At 49.6% G+C, this 14,509-nt stretch overlaps 2 protein-coding genes across 2 annotated transcripts; one reads left to right on the top strand and one right to left on the bottom strand.

The window, feature by feature from the left end:
* Positions 1 to 3,524: 3,524 nt before the first annotated feature.
* Positions 3,525 to 8,927, top strand: F4812DRAFT_454173 (CNH domain-containing protein; the record flags this gene model as incomplete). The annotated part of the gene is made up of 3 exons (XM_047936592.1): positions 3,525 to 7,190; positions 7,240 to 7,908; positions 7,962 to 8,927. The coding sequence occupies 3 exons, from the start codon at positions 3,525 to 3,527 to the stop codon at positions 8,925 to 8,927; spliced, it is 5,301 nt and encodes a 1,766-aa protein (XP_047794670.1).
* A 1,074-nt stretch (positions 8,928 to 10,001) lies between these two features.
* F4812DRAFT_448970 (linoleate diol synthase precursor) lies at positions 10,002 to 14,169 on the bottom strand (the record flags this gene model as incomplete). Its single annotated transcript, XM_047935920.1, has 9 exons — positions 10,002 to 10,587; positions 10,652 to 10,792; positions 10,878 to 11,743; positions 11,898 to 12,075; positions 12,166 to 12,319; positions 12,392 to 13,158; positions 13,227 to 13,270; positions 13,336 to 13,503; positions 13,582 to 14,169. The coding sequence occupies 9 exons, from the start codon at positions 14,167 to 14,169 to the stop codon at positions 10,002 to 10,004; spliced, it is 3,492 nt and encodes a 1,163-aa protein (XP_047794669.1).
* Positions 14,170 to 14,509: the final 340 nt, after the last annotated feature.

Genomic DNA, 14,509 nt, shown 5'->3' with positions numbered 1-14,509 from the left:
AGCGATGGTGTAAGTGAAATATTGTTATAAAAATCTATTTTTGAATTAGGTAGATTTGCGAATTCTTCGTTACCTATATATAAACTCACCTAGTTGCCTGCAAGGGGCATAAGGATGCCCTCAATAGCTTGCTTGTAACGTTTGCGTCTCCGGGACTGTTTGGGATTTCCTTAGGTGTCAAACTTTGTTAAGTTACCTATATCATTGTGTGTTATCACCGTCATATCGATGTATCGGGGTGCCAAGTGTCAATGTCGATATTCATTCGCCGGCACATGTAAGAGTGGGCTATGTCGATAAATAATGTCCATATACGAGGCATTGAAATTTCCAAGTGCTTCGACGGCCTACAATAGGATAGCAGTATAGGAAAGAGAAGGTGAGGGAGTTTGCTTCAAATTATAGAAATAGGCAAAGTTAATGCATATAAATCTACCTAGGTATGTGGATAGTTACAAAATATTTGAAGATGCCGCGTAATACGACTAGGATCAGCCTAGGAGGACGCCAGACCGAGTGTACCTTAAAAGGCTTGTCATATGAAAACTGCCTCGCTGCGGCTTAACGGCTTGCGTCGACAATGCTACAGATGCGATGTTATCATGAAAATCGATGGCTAAGGTGGTTTCATACGAATAGGTATAGCGTAGTAACGTTTGATTGTCATAACAATGGAATGGAATGGAATGGATACAGTACGGTACGTAGTACATAGTAGTTACACTTATATGCGTATGCGGTTCTAGACTCTTGAGAATAAACCCCAAACCTTTCCATTCAGGTACCTAGCTGCCAGGTAGGTAAGCAGCTTATGTCGTGTGGTAGTAGTAACAGAAAGTATGTGAGATTTGGGGCAATTAGCGGCTTCAGGGTCCTGGAAATGACGACATGTATTGTATAATTGTTCTCTGTGGTGCAACACCGCGGCTGTAATGCACTTTAGAGGCAAAGCTACAAGCGCATTCCTTCGAGATTGATAATAACGTCAACCCTACCTAGAGTATTCTAGGTTTTTTAAGAACGGCGAGGTCCAAACCAACCTTTTAAACTTAACCTAAGGGATATGCGACATAATGTGGGCTACTTGGACATCGGTTGATTCCGGTCGTCACAAGTTCGATAAATTTAGATCGCTGGTTTCAGCCCTATGACCAGATATCGCAGTTCCGAGAGTTGGTTATAAGATGTACCATTTCATTTCACATGCCTACCTATCCTAAGTACATATATGTTCCATAGGTACGCAAGTGGAGGCTATTGCTGCTCTTCATCCTCTCGTGTCTTGTAGGGAAACTAGAAGGGGAGCTTGGCAGAGGATGAATGCGATACGGCACGGAAGACGTGGCAGCGTACCACTGGAAGTGCTGCCCGTTACAACTAACCGCATAGTACAATAGGTACTAAGCCCATGCGGATATCGCAGTGCCCGTACGTACGGTTTGGCCTCAGCGAGGAAGCTAATGCGCGAAGACGACTGTCTCAGGTAGTTAACTTATTAGTGTTACACATTTTTGACCGGCGAACCGAGAAATCTAATATATAATATTCACTGATAATAGATAATGAATATGTTGAGACAGTAAATTTGTGACTTACTTTAGGGGAGACAGGGTCTTGGATTGTTTACCGACTCTTTCGGAATTGGCTTGATGATACTGTAGTTGACGATTCACCCGAGGAGCGAGGGCACTTGGCAACATGTCTGAAGTATACCTCATTGCAACTCAGGACCCCGGGAGTATATAGAAATGTCTACCGAATTTGTAGTGAATTTGTATCCGAAGCGAAGCGCTGATCTTACTCTCTAACCACATGGATAGAGTGATTGGTCATTTGCCGAAACGCCAATAGTTGACATTTGGGTCGACACAGTGCTTTGCTTTCTTAAAGTGTGCACTAATTAAAAGTCATAGGTAATATATTTTACACGTGGGGAGATTGTGGGGTTTATCTCTAACTGTCGACTATAATTATTTTCCACATCTTTTCGAGTCGGAGTTGAATAGAAGCAGGTTAGTCGCAAATATAAAATTGATTAATACCTAGATCCATAGGTATTGAATAAATACATTCGATAAGCTTCCATTGGGATAAGAAAGTTAAAGTAGTTATGTAGCGTACATAGGCTAGGTACGTACGCCTCTGGAAACCAAACTTCAATTGGTGTTCTGGAGGATTGGATATCCGAGAAAAGGAACACACTGTGACAGGGTATATGAAAAGTCTAGGTTAGGTTAGGTACCTCTTTATGTCCTTAGGGTGTTTGGGTGTTTGATGCTTTACCCTTTGTCGGCTAATGGACTAGGTATAAGTACCTATACCTATATGCACGTAGATATTGTACCTAGGAGGTACGTATCGGATAGCGTTTTCGGCGTAGGTAATTTCTCGAGTCGTTCTTTCTCGCTGGATATAGCCTATTATATTACAGAAGATATTAAATATTTTACCAGGTATAACAATGGAGTATAACAATGAAAATTACTATGTACATATTTTCTACATAGTAAGTGGTGTTGCACAGCCCTCTTAAAAGCCTCGATGCTTAGATGTTACAACATAAGAGGTTGTGGCTTGGTTGTGATTGCGGTAGGCGGGTCCAATGTTTGTGGAGGAGGAGTACGGGTACCATACCTGACTCCAGAGAGGGGACCGACAGTTTTAAGGTTGCCGCATAGGTACGGTACCGTAGATTTTCACGGGTCCACCACCGGACCACGCTCTTACCGACCCTTGAAAAAAAAAAAAAAAAAGAAAGTGAACAGCTGGAGAACGGCCCCCATCACACATCAATTCAGCCCAGCCCACTTCTCAGGTAACCCCAAATATTCTTCCATCAAACAACATTTCATTCATTTCATTCATTTCATTCCCTTAGGTACATTCGCGCGTAGAATGGCAACGGTCATGGTCGTCTTGACTGGTTTCTGGCTTTGCAAACCTTTCCTTGTCACTACAACTCCTACTTCAACTATTAAATCTACAACTACGACTACGACTCCAAGTCTTGCTTAGCCTGTATCATTAATTATTACAGTTCCATTTCTTATATCCACCACCGGGCTTTTAACGTTGATTCCGGCTTCCACGCACTATTACGCCTTAATCCCACATAGTAAAGGTTTTATTTACGACACCAACGATCAACGGCTTGACGATTAAACTTCCCGACCCTTCTTCGATCTACCTATTTTGTCTTATACCCCATTTTACTAGATTAACTTAGACGGTTACCCTCACTTTATTTAGTGATAAAATAAAGTGAAAAAAAAAAAAGAAGAAAACTACACTTGGTGCATCGTCTAACCTAGTATCTTTTAAATTCCCCGAAGACGAACTTTATTGTGAGCTTTCGCTGAAACCGGGGCCTCTATGGATGCGAATTGTCTAATTCTAAACAATATAGAGTTCTAGTCTGCCGATGCTTATCCATGCGACAGCATCCCATCAGTCCATTCATTGATACCCAATATCTCCACTTTACGGTCGGCCGTTGCGCAACAACCTAGTTGCCGCAACTCAACATGTCCTTTCGAGACAACGACCAGCGCCGATATGGCCATATCCCTCCTGTGCAGTATCCCGTCGCGAACCAGTCTTCGCAAGACCCGTTGTCTTATCCGAACAGACGGACAAGCTTCAACAACGGCGATGACTCTGCTGGATTTACTTCTCCCGGAACTCGACCAAATTACCAGCCGACCTTGAATACGAATGTGGCAGGACTCCCTAGCCGCGACGAGCTGTTCCTAGCCAGCCCATCCGATTCTAACAGGTCCAACAATTATGGCAATTCGAACGTCGCTATGGCCGGATACCAGCACCAGTACCAGCCTCAATCACCACCTACACCATCGACGTATAACCCGCAAGCTTTTGCTCGATCCCATTCTACTTCGATACCATACCTCCCGCACCCCTCACACAGGTGGGCTCCACCAAATGCGACGCCTGCTCCCTACAGTCCTACGAGCGCAACGCCTAATAGCTTCACACCCGCTCCATACAATCCCGCCGCATATTCTGGCGGGACAGTACCTCAGCGCCAAGCGTCCTATGCTGGATATACTAATAACCACACCAACAATAGCAGCAACAGCAATCAATCTTATGGCTCGCCATCGGCGAACCAGTCACCCTACTTCCAATCCCAGCCTGTATATGCTGCTCCCACCCAGTCGAGACACTCATCCACTCCGCCGACCACCTACTCCGCAGGCTACGGGCAAACCCCCTATAGTTCGGCATACCCTTCTGCTACAAGCACAGCGGCTCCGACTCTCACAACCGGTTACGATTCAACGCAGGGACGTTATAATACAAATTATTCGAACGACAACACAAGTCCACATGCTACGTTTTATTCATCCGATTCGTCCACATCTTCCCAGACGCCGTATCCGACTTATTCGCAGATCCCCGTAGGCCCAAATTACTCCCCTAGTGATCCCCATTCATTTTTGAATCGTACATCTAGGTCAAATTCGGCAGCGTCGCCGCTCCCTTCACCTCCTGCTCATTCACAACCAACAGCTGGTTTAGCGCGGCACCCGACCAACGCGCCTTTACCTAGCCGGCCTGTTGACGATGCCGAAGAGCCATACCCGTCCAATGGCACACACGTTCCTGATTTATCGCAGGAATACATGACACAAAATAGTATCATGCAGGACATTGAAGCCGAGCTTGGAAGGAGGAATGGTTCGATACATGGTCGACCTACGGCTTTCGATCAGCGCAACGGTGCCTTGCCCGACAGTGACCTACAAAATCTCCGTCGATTTACGTCCAGCGCAAGTTACCATTCAACCGCCACCACGGTAGCGAACCAAGAAGAGTCGTCTGGGGTAAACCGTTACTCCTCCAATGCGTCAACTTTAAATAGGAATCACTCAACCAACCCATACGTTTATGAAGACTATGACGGAGATGAGAGTGATCCTGAGGGTGCTGCAGGGGCTTGGGCATTGCAACAAGCAGAAGAGGATGATCGTCGATTTAGTTCGATAGGCGGGACATTATCTTATTTTAACCCACCGGATACGCCCTCGCAACCTACTCTTCCCACCCATAAAGAGGAGCCAAGCAGCGATAGTGACTATGCTGGAATGGACTTGGGCCTTATGGGTGGAGGTTACGCAGGAAATCTTACGTATGACAACAATCTCGGGTCGCCGCCTGCGTCCGAAACGACCCTAGGAGATATGCAAGCTTTCCCGACCCCTCGCAGTAATCATACATCCCAGAGGAGTCGCGGGAGCAACAATCATCCAGTATTCGAGCAGGCCGAGGTGGATTACGAGGGTACTGGTGGCCTCCAAAAACCTGCTCCACACCGCTTGAGCTTCGATGAGGGTGAAGAGCGCGTTTCCCTCAATTCGAGGCAGAGTGATAGCGAATCTGCTCCCAAAGAAGACTATCCAGACATGTTCTACCACCCAGGCCTGTCGAACCGCCCCCTCCCGGCTATTCCTGCTAGCTCGGACAGCAGTTCTATGCTGTCTGTCCAGTCTCCTACCAAAGCTGTCTATCAACACAATTACTCTCTTAGTGTGGACTCGCCGCCCTATTCTGGACCTGATGCCCTGTATGGACAAAATGCGCAGCAACTTCAAGTTGAGAGGTCTATATCACTATCCAGCCACAAAACATCCCCACACGTCCAGCCACCGGGTAGGTCGAAGACTGATGCCACCGAGGAGCGTAACGCGCGGTTGAGACACGTGAGACAGCAACAGCAATTAGCAGCTCAACAAGGACTGCCGTATGAAGGTTACGAAACTGGGACGGCTTCATCGATAAATTACGACGTAATTACTCTCCCGAGCGGTCGGCGCCGAAATTTCCAGCCAGAAAAATTTACTGTAGTCGATGTCCGTTCTTGCACGGAGCCGTGGGCTTTGAGTGGTATTGCTAAATGGGTTCGCGAGATGGCTGAGGGTGAACCCGACTTAAAGAGGAAGACCCTCGAGGATGGTCTCGTTAGACTCTTCTGCCTTAAGGTCCCTACGATGAACGTTGCAGACGCCGAGACCCTGAGTACCCAGGTTACAGACTCGATGTTGGAAGCCGGTATCCTCGTCCCTGAGGAAGAATGGCTCAAGTTTGGGCCTGGTTCTATATCTGGCGTGTTATGGCAATTGACTGGTTCAGGTTGTTACGCGCCGAAGCTCCACAGATACGACAACGATACATCAGGACATGAAGTACAAACACGATGCTACTCGCATCATTGTACCAGAACGCTTAAGAAGGCCAATTTGGACGATCTTATGTCTAATGGCGTCAAGACAGTTGACTGGGTAACGTTCTATAACATGACGAAGGAGGGTACAGAAAGCAAGTCGAAGAAGGAGATTTCACGACAAAATGTGCTTCACGAAATCGTTACTTCAGAGGAAGTATACATGGATCGCCTGGATGTTCTTCGTGTCCTTTACCGGGACCGGCTCCTCCAATCTCAGCCAAGGATTATTGCCGAAAACAAGATTGAGAAATTCGTAAACGACGTTTTTGGCAAGGCCGACGCTGTTCAACAAGTCAACATGGATCACTTATTGGCACAGTTGAAGTACCGACAAAATGAGCAAGGTCCTTGGATCGTAGGCTTTAGCGACATCTTCAGAGAATGGGTTCGAAAAGCCAAAACGGCATATGTTGATTATGCTTCCGCCTTTCCCTATGCACGGTATCGAGTGAAGAAAGAGGCGGAGAAGAACTTCCTATTCAAACAGTTCCTCGAAGAAAACCGGGCCCATCCACGTTCACAACGTCTTGACTGGACCAGTTACTTGAAGGACCCTATTACGCGTCTACAAAGATATTCACTCCTCCTAGAGACGGTATTAAAGTATATGGTGCAAGAGAGTGAAGAAAAGTCGAATCTTAAGAGGGCCATCGAGGAAGTCAAAGCTATGACCCTCGAATGCGATGCAAAAGTGGACGAGATGCAGAAGAAAGTGACGATGATTGAGCTAGACCAGATGCTAGTTCTTCGACCAGGCTTTCATGCCGATCTCCATCTGGATCACCTAGAACTTATACTTCAGGGCGATCTTCAGAGGATGGGTTCGAAGGGTATGCGATGGGTAGACATGCACGCTTTGCTATTTGACCATTACTTGATCCTCGCCAAACTAGTCGTATCAAAAGATGGTAGGCAAGACAGGAAATACGATGTGTCAAAGGAGGTGAGTATTGTTTCACTAAGTATAATTAGCATTTGCTAATATCCTTTAGCCTATCCCTATGCCTTTGCTATTCCTCGAAAGCAGCCAAGACGATCCGGTCTGCAAGCAAAAAGGGATTACTGCTCCGTTGACCCGAGCAGCAAATCCGGCCCCTGATAACAAGCTTAATAAAGTAGCATCAAACGGTACCGAGCGGCCTGGCCTGGATCATACAGTCACGGCTTCCTCAATCGGCCCCCCAATCGTTACTAGGCTAGGAACCAGCAGCTCAGGAGATTACGAAGGAAAAATTCTTTTTCCCTTCCGTGTGAAGCATTTGGGGCATGAAGTATACACTTTGTTTGCTCCGTCGGCTCAGACTCGACAGGATTGGTGCGACAGGATTATTGAAGCGAAGACTCGCCACGCGAAGGCCCTCCACGCTCAAAATGCCGAACCATTCCGGTTACGTGTGATGGCCGACAGCGCTTTTGCTTACGACCCAATCGCAGCCATCGGCAAGTATGTCGGTGGTGTGCATATACGTGGAACTCCCCTTGATAGAGCCATTCGGGAGGTTGAAAAAATGTACGGATCCGGTCGTGGCCCGCCTCCCATCTCTCGAGCATCAGTTAATTGTGCGACTGGTTTCTCTGCCTTCGGTAAAAACATGGTTGCGGTTGGAACAGACGCTGGCGTGTGCGTATCTGAGGCTAGTGATCAACGGGGTTGGAATAAGGTAAAGTCTCTACTTGGCTCGCGTCTTATACTGTTGACTAACTATCTCCTTAGACGGTTACGGCTAACCGAGTCACGCAAATCGCCGTCCTCGAAGAATTTTCCGTTGTTCTTGTGTTATCTGACAGGAATCTTATTTCATATCCTCTGGACGTGGTATCACCCCCGTCTAATTTCCCCGTTCCGGCAAACGATAGCCACCGGCGGTCTCCCCAGAGGCTTGCGAAAGACGTATCGTTCTTCGCTACAGCCCGTATGAAGGACCGGATGCTGGTGTTCTACAAGAAAAAGGAAAGTCTTCATACCACTTTCAAAGTGCTCGAGCCCGTGTTCCAGAAAGCAACAGAAAAGAAATCCCGCCTCTTTGGCGGGTGCCGAAAGGCTGGTGTGGGTGTGACAGAGAGTTTCCGAGATTATGATGAGTTCTTTTTCCCTACCGAATGTTATTCGCTCAACATCTTCCACACATACATCGCTGTCTCAACGGCTAGGGGCTTCGAACTCTTAACTTTGGACAAGAAGATTCCTATGTCGATTCCTGATGTCAAGCAACCCGCTATTGCCGACATTGCTTACCGCATCAAGGAACAACGACCTCTGGGAATGTTCCGCCTAAACGATCAAGAGTTCCTCCTAGCATATGAAGACTGTGCCGTATACGTAGACAAGTATGGCGATGTCAGTCGTAGCGTCATTATGGAGTATTCAGGAAAGCAGAAGAAAGCAAGGGGTGCCACAATGTACGGGCAATACCTGATATTATTCAATGAGGATTACGTCGAGGTGCGTAATGCCGAGAACGGTCGGTTGCGCCAGATCATCGCCGGAAGGGATGTGAGAGTTCTGGATTATGGCGTTCGGGGACCAACCGGGGGTTCATCTAACGCAAATGGGTCAAGTCCGTTACCGAGCGGCGATAACGGGCTTGGATCGAGCGGTACAGTCAAGATTTGCATGGCGCATCCGGAGGTTGCAGGCCAGCAAATCGTTTTAGAGATGATACTCAACAACGGGCACTGAGAGATACCATGAGTCGCACGCTTTGGTTTAGGTACGACCGGCAGCGCAGGGGCAAACAATTTAGGGGTTGGTTGGTGTAAATGGCGGGGGGTTACATATTTGCTTATGTGGCAAGGCTACCCGCATGCGAATGTTTTTCTCAAATGGATATCCGGCCAAATCAACGGCCAACTTTCCTTTCCTTTTCCCAACTACTCAAAGACGGCCCAGGTGACGAGCTATGATGATAATAATTGGAGCGATGTATCGGATCCAATAGCATAGTAGCCGCTCATGGGTAAGGCTCTGTGCCATCTAGGGTATTTCAGCCGTTTTCGAGTTTTGCATTGTTCTATTTTTCTTCTACTTGCGGGATGATGGGTTGACCTGAACTACCCTTGGTAATAGGGTAATCCGTAGACATCGCTGTTACAATTCTATTATATACCCCCTTTTTATGGCATGTTATATTCGTATTGCAACGTATTTGCCTATGTTTTGGTTTTCGAATTTGTTCTGTTTGCGCTTAAGTTATTTCGCGAAGTTATATTAAATATATTTGGAAGTATAGACGAGACAATTCTCTACCTTCCCCCCATATCGTGTATTGCTTTCATGAACAAAATTGGCTTTTGAAATCTCTCTATGGAGCAACGTTAGCTCGAACATTTACTAGGAAATTGCAAAGTCTTCTTCACTACCTTAGAACCAACCAGCACAGTTGAGTTTATGCTAAAACGTGAAATGTCTCGTACACTCAAGACTGCGGTGAGTTGAGTTGAAGTTAAGTACCTACCTGTATGAATGAACATTGAATGAATGGCGATTAAGGGGTCACTCCCCGTATCTGAAACTAAACTCTTTGACTGCATTTAGCCTAACCTGTGCCCTTGGATCTTTTTATTATGAAGCATATATTGAAGGAATGTGCGTTGATAATGATGGACATATCCGTTTCCAAACTTTCCATATAACCAGGATAACAATTCCCTCCCTTATCGTACAGCTTGCTACCTAACCTTAGGTACCAGGTAACAAGTCCCCGTGCTCACCCCCCCTTACAATATCAACCCAACCCAACCCAACCCATCCCCCTTAGTTCCCCTCCCCACCCCAACGCACCCGTATACTCGTCGGCACAGGCGAATACGCGCTCTGATCAGGCGTCAAATACACCCTCAAGCCAGTCCACTCGTCGCCCCCTCCCTCCACAGCCCTCCGCCCAACCTGTCCCCTCCACTCCTTGAACTCGCGCCCCCCGCACTCGCCCCTCGGGCCCGGAGCCCGCCGCAACCCCGGCATTTCTCCCAGGAACGCTTTGAACGCGGCGGCGAGCGCCGTCCGCGTCAGCCCTTCCCCGAGACACTTGTGGTCGTGGGCGCCCCAGGGGAGATACGACGACACGGGGCGGTCGAGACGCAGGGTCTCCGGCGAGGGGAAGGCGTCGGCGTCGTGCGACGCCGTTACGAGGTCGATTATCGCGCGCTGGGCGGGGACCAGCGTGTATGTTCGGGCGGAGGAGGCGCGCGAAGAAGGTGGGTTGGGGATTGGGCTGGGTCCCGTGGGGCACGACGGGGACGGGAGGCAGGGGGTGTCATCTGTGATGTGTTGCGCGGGGCTGTTTGGGGGGACGGTGCGCGCGAGGACGACGGTGCCGCGGAGGCGGATGCCTTCTAGGAGGCTGGGCTTGTTAGTGTGTTTATATATCTGGATGGGTGGGTGGGTAGGGGGTGGAAAGAACGTACTAATGCATCAGCTTGTCGTCGGCCTCGGGCGTGTCCTCGCGGGCTAGGCGGTGCAGTTCAGGGAGGTGTTCACTCCCCGTTCCTAGAAAGTAATCTAGGCACTGCGAGAGCAGACCTGACATGATAGTAGCTCCGGCCGCACTACAGGGTCCAGTCAGTCGGTATCTATTCATCCAAAGGTAGTTCCCAGCTGTTAGGTTTAGCTCAGACACGACACGCAACTCACCAAATAGGCATAACAGTCCCCGCAACACACTCCTCAACCGTCTTACCCTTCTCCATCATTCGAGCAAGTAACTCTCGCCCATAATGCGGCAGCCCAGGCCACTCATCTCTCCCCGACGTCGTATCCGTATCCGTATCCGACTTGTCCTTCGCGGCAGCGGATGCGAAGCCCAGGCGCGCCGCCACGCCCGCCAACCAGCCGTTTGTCTTGGCGTCCGCTTCGGCCTCGAGGCGCACGAGCTGCTCCAGCCCCAGCGCGAGCTCGCGAGACACGGTGCGCAGCTTGAACGAGCTCGCCGGGTCGCCGTCGAAGAACACCGCCGCGAACATCGCCGACAGCAGCCCGTACAGCTCGTGCTCCGCGTACACCCCGTGCGGCGCCGTCTCCGCCGTCTTGATCGGCAGGCCGAAGAGCGCCGCCACGAAGCGCGTGTTCAGCGGGATGATGACGTCGCGAACGATATCGACTTCGAATTCCCTTTCCATTACCGTCGTCCCCAATTCCTTGTTCTTCTTCTTCTTCGAGTTTGTCGTCGTCGTCGTCGTAGCAGGAGGGCTAGGCGGTAACGCCCTGCCGGCCTTCCTGACCAGATTTCTCGCGGTCCGGTCGAAGAAGTGCTTGATCTCCGCTTCCCACTCCTGCGGCTGGTAGAGACACCGGGCGACGAGGTCCCGGTTCTGGCGGTTGGCGGCGCCGTCGCCGGCCAGGCAGAAGCTCTTCGCGAAGGTCTTGCCCGGCGGGCTGACGAGGTAGGATATCGCTTCGCCCCAGGGCACGTGGAAGTCCTTGCTGTTGCTGAGGATCTGGCTGACGGCTTTGTGGGACTTGATGACTACGGGGTCTATCTGTCTCGTCGGCTTCTCCCACTACAGTGATAGGCTTTAGTGTTAAATGTCTGGAAAGGGGTGTGATATAACTACCTAAGGTAGGTAGGTACCTAGGTGGGTAGAATAGAGAGCCCTTATGTGCTTATGAGGAGCCAGGGCTGGACAATGGGGTTGAAGGGAAAGTTCCTCTTACCGAATATAATTCAGATGTGCCCAGAGCGTCGTGTATGACCTTATTCTCCTCGGGTACGACGAAAGGGAAATGTGCGTGGATACTGTTGCGCGCGAAGTGGAATGGAAACGCGCGGAGTATCAGCTTGTGCATGACTTGCCCTTGGTCTACTTTCAAGTCGAAGTTGGCCTCGTTGTAACTAAAAGGCGTCTCTCTCAGCTTCACATCCTACTTACTATGTACGAGAAAACGCAAGGAAGAAAAAAAAGTGAAATGATATTGTACTTACCCCCAATTTGTCAAGTTCGCGGGCGTATAGTCGGTAGTATAGAAGCGGTCCCCGCGGACGAGTGCCACGGCATCAGAGAGGATGGCGCGGCTCGTCGTGACGTTGACGCAAAGGCCGCTGCCGGACATAGGCGGCTTGGGCTTTTCGGCGACGACTATTACGAGAAGTCAACCAGCCATAACTCATTTTTCGGTGAGGAACGCAAGAGATGGGGACAATAACGTACGCCCCGGATACAACTCAACGGCGTCAGGAGAGTCGTAAAGCGACATCAACTTCCCCGCGACCGCGGGGTCCGGGTTGATGTCCTCGAACGTATCGTGCTTCTTGAGCCCGAAATGCTGCCGGAACTCGTTGAGCGTAGCGACGTGCCACCCTCGCGCCTGGGCGATCCCCAGGATCTCGATTACCCTCAACGCAGTGGGGACTTGGTTTGCTCCGAACGCGCCGGCGACGTCCTCGACGGAAGCGACGAGGATGTCGACGAGGTCGTCGTCGGAGAAGGTGCCATCCTCGCCGCGCCGCAAGCCGGCGAAATCCCGCTCGTCCGGGTTGTTGGGGATGCCGCGGCGGGACCTCGCCAAGGCTTGGAGGACCTCGTCGACGCTTGCCCGGGCGGGGTCTGCGCCGTCGAGGATCTTGCGCAAGTCGTCGGTTACCCATTTCTCGTCGCGGGCCGACAGGGCGCTGTGCCATCTGTATATAAGATTGAACTCAACGGAGACCTGGTTGCCTGTGGCTTCTGGGGCGGGCGAGCGGTTGAATATGTTCTTCTTCTCATGCGTCCGCGGGTCAAGGTCCCATGTTGAGGTAGAGCGGTTGACGTTCAGTATTGTTCGAACGTAGTCCTTCAGGATGATGTTGACGTAGAGCCCGCATGTGATGAGGCGTCCTGTCTGGAAGAGGTCGTTGTCGTATTTTTCCCAGGCCTCCAAATTGCCGCTTTCAGTAGTCGTAGCAGCTGGCCTCGTGAAGCGGCCGCTCTCATTAATCCTGACAAATATTAGCATTCATGAGCCGATATAAAATGTTCAGTGTATTCCTTCTAGGTACGACCTTACACTGCCAGCTGAGTTACAACATAGTTATGAAATCGATTGAACATCTAAGGATACCTGTTAATACGACTTATTCACATTGGGACTAAGGACTACCTGCAATTAAAAATACTCCTACTCCTGGCGGAAATCCGAGGAGATTCCTTGACGAAAAACAGTCTGACTTAAGTAGCCCGTCTTTGAAAGTTCGCATTGCCTTTTGCTCTTCAGCATTGCGCCCATACAAAGGCGAAAGGTCGAGATACGACGAAGTCAGGTTGACATTCGGATCCCGCGAGTCCTTTTGCTTAACAGTCAGTTACTGGATCACAACAAGCAAGACTTAGGTACATGTAACTGTTGCACTCTGTTAACTCACAGTCTGGAATATATCATGGGTAATGATTGTAGCGAGGTAAAACAACACACTGGATATCTTGTTCGGATGCTCGCGGAACGATGTTTCATCTCTGGCCATGAGACTGTCGTAAATCAGACCCGGATCTGGTAGGTTAGGTCCCTGAAATACCTTAGCGGGAGTCGTCCGCGAGTAGCGCGTGTTGGCGGCTCCCATAGCGGGAACTCCAGCGTTGTTGTAGGAGCCATCTGCTGTACGGTAGCAAGTATCACCAGATGAAATCTGAGCTGGAGGATGCTCAAGCGAGTTCCAGAGTGTGTTGATGAAAGCATCGGTAGCTTGCTTGCCTTCCCGGGAATTTGGGGGTAGTTTGGCTAGTAGAGTTACGATACGCTCCTGCAAGAGCTTGTTGTCATCCTCTTCGCCAGAAACCGTGGCGTCCAAGACATCTTCCAGGGTCTTGTAGTCGTCGATACTTAAGTTTTGCAAGTCCCGAAGAAGGCCTGTCTCCTTAGATACGTCATCGTTCCCCGGTGTGAACTGATACTTTGGAAGAGGTCCAAGGGCTCTGGTGATAGCTTGGATGGCCTGAGCAAAGGGGGAAGACATGGCTTCTGTATTTGGAGAAGCTGCGTCGGGGGTGACCTCTATCTTAGAAGGACATATGAAGTCTCTAGCCCACTTATACGGGGAGAATCCACGAGGTGCTCGTTGGGGACCTATATTTCTCGACTTATTCAGCTCCATCCTAGTAGGCCTTGTTGACGCAGCTATCGTATGAAGTCGACATTGTCATGAAGAAGGCTCTTAGTTTACATTGTACCTAAACGGGCAGAGAGTTGTACACAGTGGAACTTGACATATCGTAAACTATTTACTATGTAAATCCAACACGGTGTACATGAAGGGGCCACAGAGCGGCTGGTCGTAAGTATAAAAACCATCAACT

The sequence above is a fragment of the Daldinia caldariorum genome, assembly GCF_022478825.1.
Source record: "Daldinia caldariorum strain CBS 122874 unplaced genomic scaffold F4812scaffold_1, whole genome shotgun sequence".
NCBI lineage: Eukaryota > Fungi > Ascomycota > Sordariomycetes > Xylariales > Hypoxylaceae > Daldinia > Daldinia caldariorum.
This window is presented reverse-complemented; position numbering and strand designations above follow the sequence as displayed.